General features: G+C 43.8%; 2 protein-coding genes across 3 annotated transcripts; both read right to left on the bottom strand.

The window, feature by feature from the left end:
• Nucleotides 1–512: 512 nt before the first annotated feature.
• LOC107391159 (lens fiber major intrinsic protein) lies at nucleotides 513–2,902 on the bottom strand. The gene is made up of 4 exons (XM_015968289.3): nucleotides 2,265–2,902; nucleotides 2,006–2,170; nucleotides 1,844–1,924; nucleotides 513–1,762 (listed from the first exon to the last, which is right to left on the bottom strand). Exons 1-4 carry the CDS (start codon nucleotides 2,622–2,624, stop codon nucleotides 1,577–1,579), a joined length of 792 nt encoding a protein of 263 aa, XP_015823775.3. The 5' UTR covers nucleotides 2,625–2,902; the 3' UTR covers nucleotides 513–1,576.
• Nucleotides 2,903–3,917: 1,015 nt separating this feature from the next.
• On the bottom strand, nucleotides 3,918–13,641 carry LOC107391160 (aquaporin AQPAe.a). 2 transcript variants are annotated; one of them, XM_070545255.1, is made up of 8 exons: nucleotides 12,622–13,218; nucleotides 11,293–11,351; nucleotides 10,779–10,990; nucleotides 9,718–9,909; nucleotides 9,410–9,571; nucleotides 7,778–7,942; nucleotides 5,120–5,200; nucleotides 3,918–5,014 (listed from the first exon to the last, which is right to left on the bottom strand). In XM_070545255.1, exons 3-8 carry the CDS (start codon nucleotides 10,791–10,793, stop codon nucleotides 4,799–4,801), a joined length of 831 nt encoding a protein of 276 aa, XP_070401356.1. In that variant the 5' UTR covers nucleotides 10,794–10,990; nucleotides 11,293–11,351; nucleotides 12,622–13,218; the 3' UTR covers nucleotides 3,918–4,798. The 2 variants fall into 2 exon arrangements, with proteins under 2 accessions (XP_070401356.1, XP_070401355.1); XM_070545254.1 differs by lacking the exons at nucleotides 3,918–5,014; nucleotides 5,120–5,200; nucleotides 7,778–7,942; nucleotides 9,410–9,571; nucleotides 9,718–9,909 and having other exon boundaries at nucleotides 10,799–10,990; nucleotides 12,622–13,641.
• Nucleotides 13,642–15,759: the final 2,118 nt, after the last annotated feature.

Below are 15,759 nucleotides of genomic sequence, written 5' to 3'. Positions count from 1 at the left end.
CGATTCAGCTCCTTGTATTGGTTTGTGTCTCTGTGAACGTTTAAACCTGAACTCGGGAGCATTTTGTCAAATTAATCCTTATAATTCTGATTTGCCTGTGTCCCGTATGTTACGACCCAGGTGTCCTAGATGCCTGGGTCGTAACATGCACTAAAAACAAAAGGAAAATAAACATTTCTCAGGAACAGCAACTTGATGATGGATTTGGATCTGATGTGCTTTAGCAGGAGGAGGTTTGAGACACCTCCTTCTGCTAGTAATGTAAGGTTTTAATTTAGCCTTTGGGGTGAGAAGTGAGAGCAACAGCATGAGAGAGAAAATTTCTCTTACGGTGAGGCCGACCTGAATGTTATTTTAAATATTATTCTGTCTCATGCAGCACCGAATCATGATTTTCAGCCTGAATTGTTTTTATGTTGTTTGTGCCCTCTGCTGGCCAAAGTAGGGACTACAACAACAAATCAATTTTAATCATTGAGGTGTTGAAGGAGAGAACAAAAGAGCCAACCCTATCAAGCTTTTTTATGTTTATTATCAATACAGTTCTTTTATTGAAACACTTTGCGCTCCCAGTGAGGTTCATATAATAAAAGGAGACTAAATGTAAAGCTTGCACAGCCAATAACAACGTGCGCTCAGGACTGAGCTGAATCAGAACAAAAGAGCAGATGGTTAATGTAAAAATGGATATCAGAGCAAAAGATATCCAGACAGCAAAAAGCAAGGGCGGGGTGGGGGGGTCGTGACCGACAAAGGTACGAGACAGGAGAGCGGTCATGAAAATAAAAAAGTCAGAAGTGCTGGATCTGCAGATGTGATCACACACGTACACACATATACACACTCACTGGCAAACAAGCATTCACACACGCAGGCAGGCAGGCAGGCGCGCACACACACACACACACACACACACACACACACACACACACAGATAAAATGTAGTGATGGTAAAAAGAAACCTTGGTAAGATCTAATGGTATCATACATCCATGTGTTTGTTGTGTCTGAAAAAACCAAAAACGAAGAGAATTCAGATGGATGATAATGACTCAAAAAATTCAAAATGACCTCAAACCCTTTGTTGCCCATGTATTCTCACCAGACCCCCTTCCTGCCCCCCGTTTCACTTCCACCTGCCCCATGACCTTTCCACCCTCAACACCCTTCTGCTCTAAACTCTGATTTGTTTCTGTTTTCTCTCATAAATCCCTGACAGGGAGGAGGAAGCAGACGGGGGAGGGAGGGAGACGCGAGACAGCTACCGGTTCAGATTTTGGCCACCATTTATGAAAAACACAATGTCCAGTTATAAATACACAATGAGTGGTGGAGTGTGTGTGTGTGTGTGTGTGTGTGGGGTGGGGGTGGGGGCTGCGGTCAAAGGCGTGAACCTCCATGTTCCCAACATGCTACATGGTAGTAAGTGTGAGAATGGATTTTAGTACTGTGTGATGGTGTGTGTGTGAAGCTGTGGTGGTGGTGGGGGGGGGCAGATGAGGTGGGGTCGGTGTAGCTCAGGGACTTGTCTCAAATCCCCCGGCCCTATCAGAGAAGGTGGAGGGGTGGGACAGGTTTATAGAGCTTGTGTTTTGAGCTCGATGGGCTCTCCACGAGTGTCCTGCTGAGTCTCGCTCTCACTGGGTCGGCTGCCCTTCAGCGTGGCCAGGCGCTCCGACAGACCCCTCACACGTGGGAACAGCATGAAATCATACAGGAGGGCTCCCATGGCACCTCCTATCATCGGGCCGACCCAGTACACCTGCCAGGAATGAAGATAAAGTCAACTCATGAAGCATTCAGGATGCAAGAGACGTCGCATGTGTTTGGGTACAAGTCTCACCCAGTGGTTGATGAAGTTTCTGAAGAGGACCGCAGGGGCGAAGGACCTGGCAGGGTTCATGCCAGCACCGGTGTAGTACATCTTGAAAACACAAGACCCGCGTTACCACACGGTGTCTTCCTTCGTGTGCACTGTTTTTGTGTTATGTTTCCTGAGTCTCACCCCCATGAGATGCCCGATGGTGACAGAGAAGCCGATGGAGAGGGCAGCTGATCCCAGGCGGCCGTTTCTTCTCTCGTCCGTCACTGCAAACACGCAGACGACAAGCTGCATGGTGAGGAAAACCTCCACGGTGGTGGCCATCCCCAGGCTGATCCCAGGCTGCAGCTGGAACCACAAATCATATTTAGAGTCAGACACAAGAGGTTCACCTTTGTCCGATACAGAATATTCTGATTTCTAACAGAAGTGTAGGACTTACCGTGTTCATCGCCATGCTGCCTCTCATGTTCCCAGGCGTGACGCCGTACAGCACAGCCGCTCCAGCTACAGCACCCAGACACTGGGCGATGATGTAGAAGAAAGCACGGAAAAGGGACATCTGTGAGCCGACGAGGTAGGCAAATGTGACTGCAGGGTTGATGTGGCCGCCGCTGATGTGTCCGATGGACTGGATCAGGGTGGCAGCTGCCAGCCCAAAGCACAGTGCCACATGAAGGACGTGGTGAGGCCCGGTGGTCCAGCGCAGGGCGGCCCCCATTCCAAAAAATACAAAGAACATGGTCCCGAAGAACTCCGCAAAGACTGCCCTCCAAAAATTCATCGACCGGAACTCCCACATGATGGCTGCTGGCCTGAGGCTGTCTACCAGGTAGAGGAGATTCTTTGAGGAGACTCAAGAAAAGGTGCTTACCTTTTCGGTCCCTTTGAATTGCCAAAAAACAACTTTTTACTAGTCAGCTGAGGGTAAAACAACCAAGGCAGGAAAGACTTAGAGGAATCTTCTCAGCAGGTCTCTGTAATCAACTCAGCTGCTCTTCACCTCCACCTGTTACAGAGACGTAGGTGTGAGACGATGTGGGGGTGCAGGTGGAGGTCTAAGGTGAGGTGAGGAGTCAAGAGGAGATGCTAATGCTAAAGGGGAGGGGGTGTTCTGAAGCAGGAACAGGGATCGTTAGATTGTCCAGTTGGACCTTTTAGCCTCTCTGATGGAGGGAAGGGGGCCAGACAGGCGCTTTATAAAACCCCCACTAGGGGCCCCAGGTGACGCCATAATCCCCCCTGCAGGGCCAACGATGGGGGGGGGATGCTCTTGGCAAATGAACTTAACCCCTTTGTGGCCTGCCCCTCCTCCTCCCACACAGGGTAAGGCCCAAAAACATGCAGTTTAACTCAGAAGAGCCGGAAAACATGAACTGAAAGGTTGAACGTTCCAATAATGAAAAGAACTATTTTGCTTTTAGAAGAACATACTCCAAAAGGAGCAGCTGGAGTTTCCTTCAAGGCAAATGTCATCTGTTGATGCATCCTAACTCTACTGATGGACAAGAGCAGCAAGCACACGGGTCTGCACAAAGAGAGGTGCAGGCACATAATACAGTTGGGGCCCCAGTCGGAAGCGCTCAAAGCTAACAGCGCTAGCGTTGAAACGCCTGACCATGTGAAACCATTGTCTGCAACATGCAAGGGAGCTTCATTTGCTATAGGTATAATGGAAATGCAAGCTATTTATAGATAAGATGGAAATGCTCGCTCTCACATGAAGTTTGATGCTTTGGAGACATCTGCATCAACAGTCACTGACAATTAAACCTGAACCCAGCATTGTCTTCGTTCTTGGTGGGATGGAAAACTAGGACAGATCGTCTGAGAGGACTTAAGGAAACAGCAAGAATACAGAACCAGGGAGGCAAAGACCAACTGAGCTGGTGCAGCTCCACGATGGAACTTGTGGGATGTGCTAAACGTGTGTGTTACTGGAACAAATCCTGAACGTGCCCAGTGTGTGTGAGGCCGGGTAAAGGGAGAGGTGCAGAAGGCCAGCAGGGGTTCAAAGGGATGATGAGCAGTGGTGTGATGCGCTGACCCGCAGAGAGCTGTGTGTGTGTGTGTGTGTGTGTGTGTGTGTGTGTGTGTTGTTCATGATGAATACAGAAGGCTGAGCTTGTTGTTTTAACTCCCTTTTATACATGTTAGAAAGAACACACACAATGCAAATTGCTGGTGTATCTGCAGCTGTTGTAGCTATTGTGCATCTGGTGTGTGTTGTACGTTCACAAGCATACTGAGGCAAGTAAAGTACACCTTGTGGTTGGTGTGTATTATTTGTTTTTATTTCACAGCACTTATTAAGTTATTTAAGACAACAATGGATTTACATTAATAATCACTTTTAATTCATTTTAAAGGGTTTGAATCATCAGCCACTGATAAACAAGAGTTTAATGTGGTATAATAACAGGCATTATTTCAATAGAAACACACACACACACACACACACACACACATTATCTCCATTTGAAATTACAAAGCTCTTCCTGAACGTTGTGTTCTTTCAGGGGCACCATTAGAGTTATGAAGGTCCGTTTGATTGTGAATAGTGAACATTAGAGAGGAGCTGGACTGATGAAGAGCATCAGAGCAGAAGAAGGAGCTTTTTAGCATTTCAAAGCATCACAAACACGACAGGGACCTGGAACATGAGGGTGTTATTCAGCAGGGTTTCAATGAGCCGCTCTAACATGTTAATATGATGTGCAAATGTGGAAGGGAATACTGGATCTCTCAATACTGGCTACAGCTTCACAGGCATTAATAATCAGCTGCAGGGATCCTGGAGGGTTTATGTTTATACAAAACAAAATTATAATCATTTAGAAAACTTTCTGTTATTGATTACTTTTGTCTTTTATCACAACTTCATTTTTATATAAAACTCTTATCTTACATCCTCTCCCTGGTCCTTTAAGTCCACCAGCATCCACTGTCATTTTCTGTGAGGGTGTCCCCGTCTCTTCAGTTGTTGTCCTGTTTGTTTGCCTGCTTGGCCTTCATGGCGTTCTGCGTTACCGTGGAGAGGGACGACCCGGTCATGCTGGCCGTTTCAACAATCTCAATGTCCTTACAGGTCAAACAGGCCACCAGCTTCTGGCGAGAAGCGCTGCGTGCAAAGAAGAACTCATGAGAGACTCCGGCCAATAGAGCACCAAGAACTGGTCCGATCCAGTACACCTACGCACAGGGACATGTCTTATTAGTTGGAGCAGAAACAAGTAGTTTATCTCTCTCTGTATGAGAGAAACAGCAGCTTTGGAAAGCATTAGAAGAGATTCTCACCCAGTGGTTTTCCCAGAAACCAGTGATGATGGCTGGACCCAGAGAGCGGGCCGGATTCATGCTGGCTCCAGAGAACCGCGCCTGACAGACAAACATTATGTAGCGTCGCTCGTGTCACATTTCATGTAAGCCAACAACTTCTTGTGATCATCTTTTTTGTTTAGTCAGGAAAGTTTAACCAGATTGATGAGCTACTGGCTAGTCACCGCTTCAAAGTGGATTTCTGCTATTTAAAAATCATTTTTTTTTATTCTAAACTCTATTTTCTAAACCTCTATATTGTCTTCAGTTCAACACGACATGGTTATTCCAGCAGAAATCAAAAGAATTCTGACAGGAAGTATTTTGCTCTAAAACAGGAAATGCTGCACATTGCTGTTTATAAATATTAAGGTTGATGTAAATTATAAAGTAATGGTAAATTAATCCTAATAGTGGGTAATAGCGTTTGCTTGAGTATTTTTGGTTTTCATAGATAAAGCTTGCATTACCATAGCAACCAGCGCCACAACAATCAGAGGGTGACTAACACTTGATAAATATACGACCAGTCAAAGATGTGGAACCACTGGTGCAGCTGCCTTTATCGTCTTTAAATTTCAGTGAGTTATTCGTTTTTTATTATTACTTTTATTATTACTATTGTCCCTTTTTTTGTTTTTAGGGTTATTTAGATTTTTTTATACTTCTTTAATTTATCTGGAAAATTTATTTCAAACAATCAGAGCTCAGAAGCAGATTTGCTGATTTTTTTGGTGTGTTTTATAGCAAATTTAAATGTATTTACAATGGGGCAAAATGTATTTAGTCAGCCTCCAATCGTGCAAGTTCTCTCACTTAAAAAGATGACAGGCCTGACATTTTCATCATATACCTCAATTATGAGAGGCAAATTGAGAAGAAAATCCAGAAAATCACATTGTCTGATTTTTACAGTAGTTATTTGCTAATTATGGTGGAAAATAAGTATTTAGTATCCCACCAACAAGAAGTATTTCTGGTTCTCTCAGACCAGTAACTTCTTCTGTAAGAGGCTCCTCTGTCCCACACTCATTACCTGTATTAATAACACCTGTTGGAACCAAAGTCAACCCTCTCAGGCTCAAAATAAGTTTTGGTAAAAGGATGAACAAGTCCTTCAGGGGTACTTCTGAGTTACAAAATGCTCATGAAATACATATGTGGAGCAACCAGGTAGGAAGGTTTTAATGTTGCAAATCTGCAACGCCCGCCTCCAGAGGGTTAAAGGCTACCATCAGTACCACACTACGCCACCAGGGACTCATATCCTGCAGTGCCAGACGTGTCCCCCTGCTTAAGCCAGGACAAGTGGAGGCCCGTCTGAAGTTTGCTGGAGAGCATTTGGATGATCCAGAAGTGGACTGGGAGAAATTCATATGGTCAGATAAAACCAAAATAGAACTTTTTGGTAAAAAGTCAACTTGCGTTTGGACGAGAACAAATGCCGAGTTGCATCCAAAGAATACCATACCACTGTAAAGCATGGGGGTGGAAACATAATGCTTTGGGGCTGTTTTCCTGCAAAGGGACCAGGACGACTGATCCATGTAAAAGAAAGAACTGAAGGGGCAATGTATGGTCATATTTTGAGTGAAAACTTCCTTCCATCAGCAAACGCGGCTGGGTCTTTCAGCATGACAATGATCCCAAACGCACTGCAAGAGCGATGAGGGAGTGGCTTCATTAGCAGCATTTCAAGGCTCTGGAGTGGCCTAGCCAGCCTCCAGATCTCAACCCTATAGAAAATCTTTGGAGGGAGTTGCAAGTCTGTTCCCCAGCGACAGCCCAAAACATCACAAGAGATCTGTATGGAGGAATGGGACAAAATACCAGCAACAGTATGTGAAAACCTTGAGAAGACTCAAAAAATGTTTTACCTCTGTCATTGCCAACAAAGGGTACATAACAATGTATTGAGATGGACTTATTCATTTTCCACCATAATTAGCTAATTATTTCCTTAAAAATTAGACAATGTGAATTTCTGTATTTTTTTTCTCATTGAGTCTCTCAGAGTTGAGGCGTGCCTTTGATGCCTCTCATCTTTTAATTGGGAGAACTTGCACAACTTGTGGCTGACTAAATACTTTTTTGCCTTCTGTAATCAGATGATGTTTAAATAAGATTAAATTAATAAAGTAGGTTTAGCATCAACTGTTCAGTGTCACTATAATAATTCACCAACATACAACATAAATGAGGACTATGTACATTTTAGTAGTTTTTTTAGAATGCAATGCATTGTGGGGAGTCTTAATGTAAAAATACAGATCATAAAGTTTTTAGTCCATTTTTTTCCTATTTTTATACAACATTTAAAACGTTGTTTAGAAGAAAAGCAGAGCTCACTGTTTATTTTTTATTTTTATTTATTTATTTTTTTTGCTTTGGAGCTCAAAATTATTGCATGCAGCTAAAAATTACAATGGTTAGTTAGTCTGGGACCACTGAGTGTAATATAAAATTGTTTTTGACAAAAGTTTGACCAAACTTGACCCAAACATTCATAAATTAACACAAAAGTAGAGAAATGATCAGAAACTGTTGGTTGAAAATCCAAAAACTGTTTCCAGCATGATTTATTTGGAGTTAAAATAAACAACACCTGCGTTTAAACATTCATTCTGCTCCTCTCACCCCTATCAGCACTCCGGCTGTGTGCGCCAGCCCGATGGCCAGATTTCCAGGTTCGGGGCTCTCCCTCCGTCTCTGCTCCTCCACTGAGAAGATGGTGAAGACCATCTCGAAGGTGCACAACATCTCAATGCCCAGAGCCTGTGCTGCGTTCAGCTCTATGGGTACCTAAGTAAGGACGAAGAGTAAAACTACATAAAACAAATCAAGCGGGAGTATATACTGTGTCTAAAATGTTGGTACCGCTTTACGAAACATCTCCCCTTAAATAGTTTTATATATATATATATATATACATAACCTGTTAACACTTTATAAATCATTAAAATATGTTTATTATGGATTAATTAAGGACAGGGAGGAGACTAAATTGACTGGTATCTGGCCCAATAGTAAGCCCATCCATCCATTTTCCACCGCTGATCCGGGGTCGGGTCGTGGGGGCAGCAGCCTTAGTCGAGAAGGCCAGACTTCTCTCTCCCCAGCTTGGGCCAGCTCCTCCGGGGGATTCCCAAGGTGTTCCCTGGCCAGCCGAGAGACATAGTCCCTCCAGCCTGTCCTGGATCTTCCTTTGGTTCTTCTCCCAGTTAGATGTGCCCAGAAAACCTCACCAGGGAGGCATCCAGGAGGGATCCTCACTAGACACCAGAGCCACCTCAACTGGCTCCTCTCAGTGTGGAGGAGCAGCGGATCTACTCCGAGCCCCTCTCAGATGACTTAGCTTCTCATCCTATCTCTAAGGCGGAGCCCAGCCACCCTGTAGAGAAAACTTATTTTGGTTGATTGTACCCGTGATCTTGTACTTTTGGTCATTACCCAAAACTCGTGACCATTGTTGAGGGTAGGGATGTAGATCAACCTGTAAATCAAGAGCTTCACTTTCCGGCTCAGCTCTCTCTTCACCACAAAAGACCAGTACAATGCCCACATCACTGCAGAAGCAGCACCAATCCGTCTGTTGGTCTTTCCCTCACTTGTAAACAACACCCCAAGATACTTAAACTCCTCCGTTTGGGGCAGGATCTCATCCCTGATCCGAAGAAGGCATTCTACCCTTCTCCGACTCAAGACCATGGTCTCGGATTTAGAGGAGCTGATTCTCATCCACGCTTCTTCACACTCGGCTGCGAACCGCTCCAGAGAGAGCCGAAGATCACGTTCTGATGAAGCCAGCAGGACCACATCCTCTCAAAAAGCAGAGAGGATCCCCTCAGCACCTTAGCTGCACCTAGAAAACAGGTCCACAAAAGTTCTGAGCAGAATTGGTGACAAAGGGCAGCCTTGGTGATGTCCAACCATCACCAAAAAAAGCCCAACTTACTGACGGCAATGCAGACCAAGCTCTGACACCGGTCATACTCACGGCCCGTATCAGAGGACCCGGTACCCCATATTCATTGTGCTTACAAGGAAGCGACTTAATCTGAAATGCTTATGAGGGCAACTTCAGATTAAATAGGTGGGCAGATTTGTCTCACTGGCAAAAAATAGGTCAGGTTTAGTTTTTTCTCACTCCCTTTAATTAATATAGAATTAACACTTAATACTGGTTCATAAAGTGTTACAGATTATTTTTTAACATATCTGAATGGTTTATTAGTGGTACCAAACATCTCAGGAACATCTGGAGCTGACCTTGTTCACAAAGTGGTCTGCGGTGGTTTTGAGAGGCAGGGCAAGGTAGAGGGCCAGGGTCCCTAAACAGGCCCCTAAACACTGAGCAGAGACATAAACAAGCGCCCGGAGAACATCCAGCTTCCGAGTGGCCAGCAGAGAGAGAGTCACGGCAGGGTTCACCTGATCAGAGACAAAAACACCACCAGGTCACCGTCCCACACTCGAATTCACCTGACCTGACCTGACTTGTCTTCAGTATTTATGTAGTTCACTTCATCTGTTTATAATTCAGCTGTTATTAGTACAGATTTCCACAAAGCATCTACCTGTGCTCCACTTATTTCTCCGAAACAGTGTCCCAGTGCGATGATGACCGCACCCAGTGCTACAGCTGGGTACAGGGGCCCCACGGGGGCCTCGTCAGGACCTGGAACCGAGGTGCCCAGAACAGCGCTCACTAACAAGAGGGTGCCTAGCAGCTCTGCAAGTATGGCACTCCAGAACTGCCGACTACGAAGCTTCTCGGAAAGAACGAGACATAAACGAAGTCAAGTTAGTCCATCATTTATTAGTTAGATTATAAATTTAATCAAATCTGGACAAATTATTTCATGAAATATTAAAGTAAATCATAATTATAAATAAATAAAATAATTTAGCAAAGGTTTTAAAACTTATTTGATTTTTTTTTGCAACAATCTGGTTTCCCCCCTAAATATATCTTGGTACCATTAAATTATGTTAAAATAACAAAAAACTAATAGAAGGATAATAGGATTTAGTTTAAAAAATAAAAGCCTCCCACTGAGTTAAAAGAAAAAAAGTTTTTTGTTTGTTTTAGAAATGGGAAAAAGACTTTTTCTTTCCTCCCAAAAGTCAAAATCAAAAGAAATTGGGTTATTTAAGAGACATCCTCATTTATCTTCTGGCCTCTGGACACAAATGAAAGTATTTTTTTTAATCTAAAATCTGTGACTTTGTGAAATTATAAAAGTCAGTTTTTAAAATCAAAGCTAGAATCACTCCTTGTGTTTTGTAATCAGTTTAAATTCAGGAACAATATATTTTGTTTTGAAACGCTTAATCGACCATTTTTACAGCAGATTTTTATTTACGCATTTATTTCTGCAGCTTTTTTGTTAACGCAGCTTCTCAACAGTTTTACAAACTTGGTGCAACATGCTGATGACTGAATTTACTTCCTAACACTTGAAATCAGTAAAAAAAAAGAAAAAAAAGACAACAAGTATGACTCAGGAAGACTTAATTGTACAAAAGTGCATTTCACAGCCGTCTGTGTTTAAGGTGAAGTCAGTGGAGAGAGAACGAGTTAAATTCTCCACAAATCAGGACTCGGATCATTAAAGCGTCAAATGAAGATGCTCACCTCGCGCCACGTCATTTCAGATCCACAGAAGATGTTGTCCTCAGGTTTTTTGTTGTTTGTTCATCCGCCTGTCCTTCGGTCTGTGTGTCTCTGTCGGGGTCTGAGGGCTGCAGGGTCTCATTAACTTGCAGAGTCTCAGAGGTCCTTTGATGAGAACAGCCTCCACCCTCTTCACCTCCTTCTCTCTGAACTCCAGGCCCTCCTCTGTCTTCCTGCGTGCACACACACACACACACACACACACACACACACACACACACACACACACACACACACACACACACACACACACACACACGCACGCACACACACACACACACACACACACACATGCACACACGCACACACCCACACATACACACATACACACACACGCGCACACGCACACACACACACACACACATACACACACACACACACACACACACACACACATACACAGAGCAAAGATGTCCCTTTAAGGTTGTAGATCGAACAGCCTGCCCTCCAAAAGTCTGTCAACAAATCTACCAACCTTAAAAAAGGAAACTCTAACAAGCCCTCCACTTGTCTTCTCACTTGTCTTTCATGTGTCTAAATGCATTAAGCACACACAGTTACACGAGGTAATGGGTTATAAATTACATAAAGGGCCGTAGAACACAAAAAGATGGAAACGACTGGAGGTAGTTAGGATGAAGGTGATGTTAGGCAGCATTAAATCCCATCATTGTATCTAACACATGATGTTCAGGTTGGTCTTTTGCAGATGATGTGGTTCTGTTAGCGGCTTCAAGCTGTGACCTGGGGAGGTCTGGGCGGTCAACGCTCATCTGCCGATCTCAGATACAAGCTGCTGACATGAGCTTCCATCATAAGGGGGGTGGAGACATAGGGTGAGGAGGCTCAGAGTACAACCACTGCTCCTCCTCATTGAAATTAATCTTTTAAGGTGGTCTTTTAAACACTTCCTTAATAAGAACTGGACAAAAAGGACAGAATTAGTGACGCAGATGAAAATGTACTTTTGAGTATGTTTGTAGTCTTTTAAAGCTTTTTGTTGCTCTTAAGTAGAGTATAGGTGAGTGAGACACAGCCAATGAACTGAACAAGTTCTTCAATAGGTTCAGTTCAGGAACAAACCCAGCATCCTCCTCACCTGTCCCCAGCCAGTCAGACATCCCATCCTCCTCTGATCCAACATTTTCCTGTCACATGCCAGCTCTTTTATCCTCTAACTCAGTCATGGACTCTTCTGGTTCTATCAATCAGATTTTATTTATAAAGCGCTTTTCAAACAAAGTGCTTTACAAAATGACCCCAAATTCCCATAACAGTTTTAAAATATTAACAGACATATGCAAGCACACACACACACACACACACACACACACACACACACATACATCAGTAAAAATTCTTATTCGGCTGAGTCCACATGAGCCAAGTAAGGTAAGGCAAGGAAACTCCATCAGAGGAGCCGTCTGCCCCGGCAGCATCAGGTCTTCCACAGCAACTAAGTCAGGGCGCTGAGAGGAGGGGGAGCATAGACCCCCACCTCCACTTAAGCACTACCTATAGAGCACCCAGGAAGCAACAGTCGACCACTGCCCCCGGGGCACAGGGCCCCTACAGAGAAAACACTGGATTAAAATGAGTAAAAAATGTAAAAATAAAAGAGCTAATATAAATGACTAAAGCAAGAAAATAAGTAATCAATAAATCATATAGACAGTAAAATAATAATATTAAATAATGAAACAGTGCTAAAATATAATCGTATAAAACATGCAAAGCTAGCAATAAAATATAATCATGTAAAACGAGAAATAAAACTATAGTAAACACTTAGATAAAAGCTAACCTAAATTGGTGGGTCTTGAGCCTGGACTTAAAAACATGAACGTTCTCTGCGGCCCTGAGGTCCTCTGGCAGCTCGTTCCAGAGGCGAGGGCCGTAATACTGGAAGGACACTTCGCTGTGAGTGTGTGTCCTGACTTTAGGGACGACCAGGAGACGCCTGCCAGAGGAGCGCAGAGACCATGAGGGTTCATATGGTGAGAGATAAGAAGGCCCAAGACCATTAAGACACTTAAAAACCATTAGAAGAACCTTAAAATTGATCCTGAAACATACGGGGAGCCAATGCAATGATTGTAAAACCGGTGTAATGTGCTCCCGCCTCCTGGTCTTCATCAGGACACGTGCTGCCGAATTTTGTTGAAGTTGTAAACCTGAGATGCTCTTTTTGGGAAGACCAGAAAGCAGGGCAATACAGTAGTCTATCCTACTGGTGATAAAAGCATGCATCAGCGTCTCCATATTGGCCCGAGAGAGAATAGGGCGGACTCTGGCGATGTTCTTTAGATGATAAAAACCTATTTTTGTGATGTTTTTTATGTGTGGGATAAAAGTCAGCTCAGAGTCAAAAATCAGACCCAGGTTCTTCACTTGCTCAGAAGGATTAAAAGACAGAGATTGTAATTTCGGCAATGGTGTCTCTCTCTGAGCCTCAGGACCAATGACTAAAACTTCAGTTTTGTCCTGGTTGAGCTGGAGAAAGTTCTCTGCCATCCAGGATTTGATGTCTAAAATGCAGTTAAAAAGTGCATCCATTGGCCGAGAGTCATCAGGAGACACGGAGATGTACAACTGTGTATCATCAGCATAACTGTGAAAGTTGACCCCATGTGTCCTGATGACCCCACCAAGAGGGAGCATATAGAGATTAAAAGCACTGGGCCTAAAATTGAACCCTGGGGCACACCACATGTAATCCCATGGACCCTCGAGGAACAGGTATTTAAACTCACCATGAAAGTCCTGTCTGTGAGGTAGGATGTGACCCATCTGTGAACAGCACCAGAGAGACCGATCTGTTTTAAACGAGTTAAAAGAATAGTGTGGTCTACTGTATCGAAGGCAGCACTTAGATTCAGTAGAACCAACACTGTCACCTTCCGTTTATCATAATTCAATCTAAAATCTTCAAAATGGCTGTCTCTGTGCTGTGGTTCACCCTAAAACCAGACTGAAATTTCTGTAGGACATTATGAGTGTTTATAAAACCATTTAGTTGATTTAAAACCAACTTTCCTAAAATTTTGCTAAGAAATGGTAAGTTAGATACGGGTTGACAATTGTTTAATTCATTAAAATCTAAATTGCTCTGGTTTTATAAATTCATCTTCAACCAAGTCAGGAGATGCTGCTGCCCAAGTTACCTCCCCCTCCCACCTATCTGTCTCTAGAAGTCAGGTGAAGAGGCAGCTGGAGAGACTGAACAGGAACAAGGCTGCAGGTCCAGATGGTGTCAGCCCCAGGGTACTGAAGGCCCGTGCAGAGCAGCTCTGTGGGATTCTGCAGCACCTCTTCAACCTCAGCCTGGTCCAGGAGAAGGTTCCAGTCCTGTGGAAGACATCCTGCCTTGTTCCAGTTCCAAAACTCGCCCATCAGTCAATGACGACTACAGACCGGTTGCCCTGGCATCCCACATCATGAAGGTCCTGGAGAGACTCCTGTTGGTCCACCTGAATAAGCAAACTAGGACGTATCAGGACCCGCTGCAGTTTGCTTATCACCATGGAGTTGGAGTTGAAGATGCCATCATCCAGCTGCTTCAACCAATCGACTGTCATCTGTCCCCAGTGAGTCGTGGAGGATGGCTGCTTATACTGAGCCAGGATCCTCTGGAGGTTTCTTCCTGTTAAAAGGGAGTTTTCCTCTCCACTGTCGCTGCATGCTTGCTTAGTATGAGGATTGCTGTATAGTCACTGACACTAGTGAGTGACTTGATGCAATTTGCTGCGTTCCTTATATAGGACACATTATTTCTGATTGGCTTAATGAACTGTCCTGAATTGGAATGTTTATTATGTGAAGTGCCTTGAGACGACTCTTGTCGTAATTTGGCGCTATTTAAATAAACTTGAATTGAATTGAATCTGGACAAAGCAGGCAGCACTGTCTGGGTCATGCTCTTTGATTTCTCCAGTGCATTTAACACAATCCAGCCTGATGTACTTTGATGATTACTCTGAAGGAGCGTTGCATTCAGGTGTAGCTTGCAACAGGTTTTATTATCCATCTTGTCAAGGTTCTTTGTGGTTAAAAAGTTACGAGTGGCCGGCTCGAAACTCTAGAACGTTTGAACTAAGTTAAGGGTGACGTGGGAATTAGTTTCATAATCCAGATGTTTTGATTTATGGTCGAATCAGGATTTGACACCCAACAAGGGGTTTGTATAAACACCACGCAGACCACGCCACGCGTCAGAAAGGAAAGCTCTGATTGGAGAGACAAAAGGAATGTGTCATGTGATCTTAACATTGCTTGTGTCATAAGAGTGTCTAGTGCATCTGTACCAAGTTAAATCTTATACAAATACTACTGATTACAGTATTATAATTCAAGTAATCAACATTGTCATTTCACAGATTGATTTACATTGGGCTCACATTATTATTGGACTAACAGACGTTATTTATATATTATTTAATAGAGTTCTTCTGATTTCTAAAAGAGTTCTTCTTGGTCTTCTCTTGAGCTGTAGGGGGAGGCAGATAGCTCGTTAAAACAGTGTAGATGCAGAGGCGTCAAAGGCCTTGAGCCAAATCTAAAGGAGATTAGTTCTTCATGAGGAGAGAGAGGAAATGAACTTTAGGTGGAAAACAGTCCCTTCATGGCGCTCTTCATTTATAACTTATGTCTGTGACAGAGCCAGTAACTCTGTCCTTCAGTGCCCTGAGATCTGGATGGGAACTACGTTATCTAAAGGTCTTTTTGTCCCCTCTGCACGAAGTACTCAGGAGCTACCACCTCTGGTTGCCATGGAGACACACTCTTTCAGGATGCTGTTGCCATAGAACCATGAGATGCTGCATGCTTTTTATTCTTAGTCTTTGATATCAACACACACACACGCACAGAGTCGGTGATGGGAAACTATTTAGGGCCCAAACGGAGCTTCCTGACTCTTTGGGTCCGGGTCCCTCAGTGTGAA

Source organism: Nothobranchius furzeri, chromosome 15, assembly GCF_043380555.1.
Source record: "Nothobranchius furzeri strain GRZ-AD chromosome 15, NfurGRZ-RIMD1, whole genome shotgun sequence".
Classification (NCBI taxonomy): domain Eukaryota; kingdom Metazoa; phylum Chordata; class Actinopteri; order Cyprinodontiformes; family Nothobranchiidae; genus Nothobranchius; species Nothobranchius furzeri.
The sequence above is the reverse complement of the archived record's forward strand: the minus strand, read 5'-3'. Positions and strand labels throughout refer to the sequence as shown.

Excerpts from the sequence above, each read along its gene's own strand:
- LOC107391159 (XM_015968289.3), bottom strand. The coding sequence starts at position 2,624 with ATGTGGGAGTTCCGGTCGATGAATTTTTGGAGGGCAGTCTTTGCGGAG. Across the intron at positions 2,171-2,264 it reads GCAGCATGGCGATGAACACG|CTGCAGCCTGGGATCAGCCT; the intron begins GTAAGTCCTACA and ends TTGTGGTTCCAG. Across the intron at positions 1,925-2,005 it reads CCATCGGGCATCTCATGGGG|ATGTACTACACCGGTGCTGG; the intron begins GTGAGACTCAGG and ends TGTGTTTTCAAG.
- LOC107391160 (XM_070545254.1), bottom strand. The coding sequence starts at position 13,607 with ATGGGTCACATCCTACCTCACAGACAGGACTTTCATGGTGAGTTTAAA.